At 34.6% G+C, this 4162-nt stretch overlaps 1 protein-coding gene across 4 annotated transcripts in view; it reads right to left on the reverse strand.

Annotated features, from left to right (window-relative positions):
* Positions 1-2835, reverse strand: part of LOC104711895 (interactor of constitutive active ROPs 5) — a 3620-nt gene extending 785 nt beyond the window's left edge. The window contains exons 1-4 of one of the 4 annotated variants that reach the window (XM_010428671.2): positions 2635-2835; positions 1612-1709; positions 1355-1526; positions 69-1240 (exon numbers count right to left, since the gene is read on the reverse strand). In XM_010428671.2, coding sequence (XP_010426973.1) covers positions 236-1240; positions 1355-1526; positions 1612-1631 — 1197 coding nt within the window. In that variant the 5' untranslated portion in view covers positions 1632-1709; positions 2635-2835 and the 3' untranslated portion in view covers positions 69-235. The other 3 variants (XM_010428673.2, XM_019229726.1, XM_019229725.1) reach the window with 3 other exon arrangements.

Genomic DNA, 4162 nt, shown 5'->3' on the forward strand with positions numbered 1-4162 from the left:
AAAAAAAATCCAGGTGAGTTCATAGCAGTTTTGAGAAAATCCTGACATGTAGGGTATAAATTCAAGTCTTGAATTCAAAAGATCACTTCACAACGATATAGTTTTCACCAAACAAATGTGGCAACGTTAACAACAAGATAAAGCTTAAGACAAATCAAATCGAAATTTCACAAATTTACATACATGAATAATGCCATTTTTCAGTTTTTATTAAAGAATCAGTAAATTATTACTATTACTTATGGTTTTTCTTGAGTAACACACCAAACTTCTTCAACATTTTGCTAGTCTCAATAGAGTCTGTTCTCTCCTCATCATTATTATTCAGTATAGAAGCTGCTGTCTCCGCAGCTTTCCTCCATTGCTCACATTGAACCTTCACTCTTTTAAGCTCAGCTTCCACGGCTTCCGTGTTTGCCGTTTCCACTTTCTTCTCCATTGCACTCTTTAGAATCTGCAGCTCCATCTCCTTATCCATTAAACTCCCTCTCACTTCCATCAAATCCGATTCAAGCTTCTTCATAGTGTCCGTAAGGTCGTCTTCTTTCTTCTTATCTATTAACTGTTCCCGCAAATCTTCGATTTCACCTTTGGTTCTGTTCAGTTCTTCCGTTAACTCGGCCTCTCTCAGTGAATATCTTGACTTGACCGTCTCTGTTTGTTCGTAAGCGTTTCTTATCTGCAATGTGCTCTGTATATACTCTTCTTGGTACCTTATCTCTGCTGCTTCAACTGCAGATTTCAATTGGCTTATCTCATTCCTCGCAAGATTCATTGCTTCTTTCAGCTCTTCCACTTCCATCGACGATGATGAGTCTATACTGTTTGCTCTTTCTTCCTCGAGCTGTCTCACGAGTTTCTCCAAAGACCTTGCCTCAAATCTAGACTGCTCTAACTCGGACTCGGACTCAAAGAGCTTTGATTTCAGTTTCTGAACTTCATTAATAGCAGAAGACAAAGCAGATGAATCCATTCCATGTTGTCTCTGCATAGCTTCAAGCTCAGACTGCCATGTCTTGTCCCGCTCCTGTGAGAGTTTGCGCAGCTCCTCAATTCTTGAATCTTCTGAGGCATTGATCTCCATTAACTGATGTTTGGCATCTTCAGCTTCTTCTTGAGCTTCCCTTTTTAATGCTTCTGATCTGTTTAGCTCTTCTTTTGCCTTCTTAAGCTCTTCTTGAAGCTGAGATATCTGAGATTCCAGTTCCGGTATCTTTCCTCCTGTCCGCTTCTTCTGAATCTTGAAAAGCCAACAATCATATATACAAAATCAATCACATGACTGAGTACTTCACAACATAATCATATTCAACTTGTATACACCAAATCAACAAATCATTAACTGCAAAAGTACCTCATTGAGAGGAATTCTTGGAGAGCGACGATCAGCTACTGCTTTTGGGATTTGAGTTTTCGATATTGTCTTGGTTTTAAGATCGGATTCTGCTCCGCTTGGCTTGAGTCTCCGAGCAACTTTAGGAGCTGGTAAAGGAGTTTTCTTATGTGGCAGCTCCAATGATCCGGGTCTATCACACATAATCACATTGAAACAGATCAAAAACTCCAAGAACATTACACAACAACAAGAAGGACAAAAGTTGAGATTATCACCTTGATTTTGGAGTCTGCATTTTTTTGAGATCAAGAGGTTTAAAACCTTTTGTTTTTGGATATAATTTATTGCTTTATGATTGCTTCTTTGAATAATTCTGACAAATAGAACATGAAGACAAATGAAATATGTGTGAGAAAGAAGTAACAGAGGAAAACAAACTTATCATAAGCATATAGACAACAAACTCAAGGGAGGAGATAGAAAGCTTAAGCAAGTGTACAAAAAAAAAACATAAGAATAACATTACACATTTAGCTTCAAAGAGACTCCTACTGCCACCAAACAAAAGCAAAGACAGAGCAAATGAATATATGAAAATATTTAGAAACAAAGTTATTGTCAATGTCATGTCATCTATAAAATCCCCCCCCAAAGATAAACCCTATTACAAGCAAAGAAAGGACCAAGCACCAATATCTTCCACATAATCTTTTTGGTTGTCAAGTCACCCAATTATAACTTTTTTATTAAATAAAAGTTTTGGAATTATTGGGGGAGAAGAGACAGTTTCTTGTCATTTTGTAATGTGAGATTTGGTTTCATTGGGTGGATCTTCCCAAAAAAGAAAGACAGATCCAAAAACAGAATTACCCAGAGAACAAAAGAAAATGATTTTTTACATATACCTAAAACTAGAATCTTTTAACATTCTCTGCAAAAAGGGTTTATTACATAAAGTCATATAAACAAACAGAAACACTTTTGCTTTTTGCAGGAAACACAAAAATTAAATTTTTTGACTGAATCTTTAAGCTACCAACCAAAAATAAAAGAGTTTAGCTGATTAGAGTAGAGATGTATAAAAGCATATTAAAACCTTAAACCAACCAAAGATTTACACTTTCTGCAGCAGATTAGTAGAAGAGAAAACAAAAACAACAAAACTAGTAAAAATACCTAAAAAGATTGATGATAAAAATCAAAGGGAAAAAATCTCACTAAAAATTAGGAATATAAATCATGTGAAAGGAAGAAAAAATTATTTGAGTATTTGACAAAGTCGGAAGAGAAGTATTCACCTATACCGTCGCTTTAGCTTCTTTCTTTTTTTTTGTTGTTGGAGAAATCCGATTAAAGTTGACAAAACGAAAATGTTGAATTGTATAGACTCTAAGCCACGAACTTTTTTGATGATGAATTTGATCTTTCTTTCCTCTCTCTCTCTCGTCTGATTTGTTTTCTCACTGGCTGGACTCACGAGTCGTTTTTTCCCACTGAAGAAGAAACATTTATTCTTCAACTTATTGAAAAAATATATATCAAAAGTAACCCCTCAAGTAATGATTGTGCTGTTTCCACCTCGCCTTCTTACCACACAAAACAAAAAAAAACTTTAATTAGTCAATTATCAGTAGTGGCATGTAGCATACGTTGGATTCCTTTTTCGGTTTTTTTTGTTTCTGTTTTGCAAATTAAATGTTTTGCTTCGGATAATAGAATTTTTTTTTTGTGGGGTTGATAATGAAATGTATCAATAAATATCAGGGGCTATTTTGAAATTAATTGATAGAATAGACCGAACGTGGAGGGGGCGTTTTTTTATTTAGCTACGCGCCTTGTTGACGCGCTTGAGTCACGTGCTATTGTTTGGCCTCATACTGCTACTTATGGAACAACGAACGGTCACGCAACCACAAGTCAGTTACACTTACACAAGGACACAAACCTAAGCATATCTTTTTATAAATGGGCAAAATTTGCAAAAAGTTTAATAAAACACAAAACACACATTAAGGTTTTCGTGTTTCATCTACATACGTTTCAGAGTGATATATGTTGAAGAAGCAAGTACTTAGATTATATTACTAGCAATAGAGTGTTGAAACTGAAAACATAAGAGTTGAGTTTTGGAATTGGAGAGCAACTCGTCAAATCTAACATGCATATGTGCTTGTGATTTTCTTCACATGTTTACCAAAAATAAAATAAAAAATGTGGTGGTGATTTTGTGAACAAGATAATTTAACCTGTCTATTAAAATGAAAGTAACATTTACTGATCTCTAAACAAATAGTAAAACTAATAAGGTGGTGTTATTGAATGTTGCATTTTAAGGGAATTGAAATGGTTGTCCAAACCAAATCCATACCAATTTACTCAAAAAAATACGTTAGAATAATGAACTTCAACAAACTGAAAATTACTATGTATATTGAATTCAACAAAAATCCACTAAATTAAACAAATCCATATCCAAAATTCAATTACTTTGAACTTTGAAGAGTAGACATACAAGATCATGTGCATTGTGACCGCGTTAACATGAATGAACACGTTTTTGTTCCATTCTTCACGGGGCTCTATTTTTTTGACTCGTAAAGAAACCCTTCAGAAGAGAGCTTTGCATTACTTCAGATCTCTCTATTGCCATCATCGGATTCATTACTGATTTAATTTTGACTATAAAAAAAGTATCCAAACTTGTAGATTCTGGGTCAAATTTAACAGACCATAGTTTTGGGTTAATTTTGTAACTTAAAAAACTCAGCACTCGTTATTTGTTTCCTTCCGCGCCACAGCCTCCGATAATTTTTTTTTTTTTTTTTT

The sequence above is a fragment of the Camelina sativa genome, chromosome 9 (assembly GCF_000633955.1).
Source record: "Camelina sativa cultivar DH55 chromosome 9, Cs, whole genome shotgun sequence".
Taxonomy (NCBI): Eukaryota; Viridiplantae; Streptophyta; class Magnoliopsida; order Brassicales; family Brassicaceae; genus Camelina; species Camelina sativa.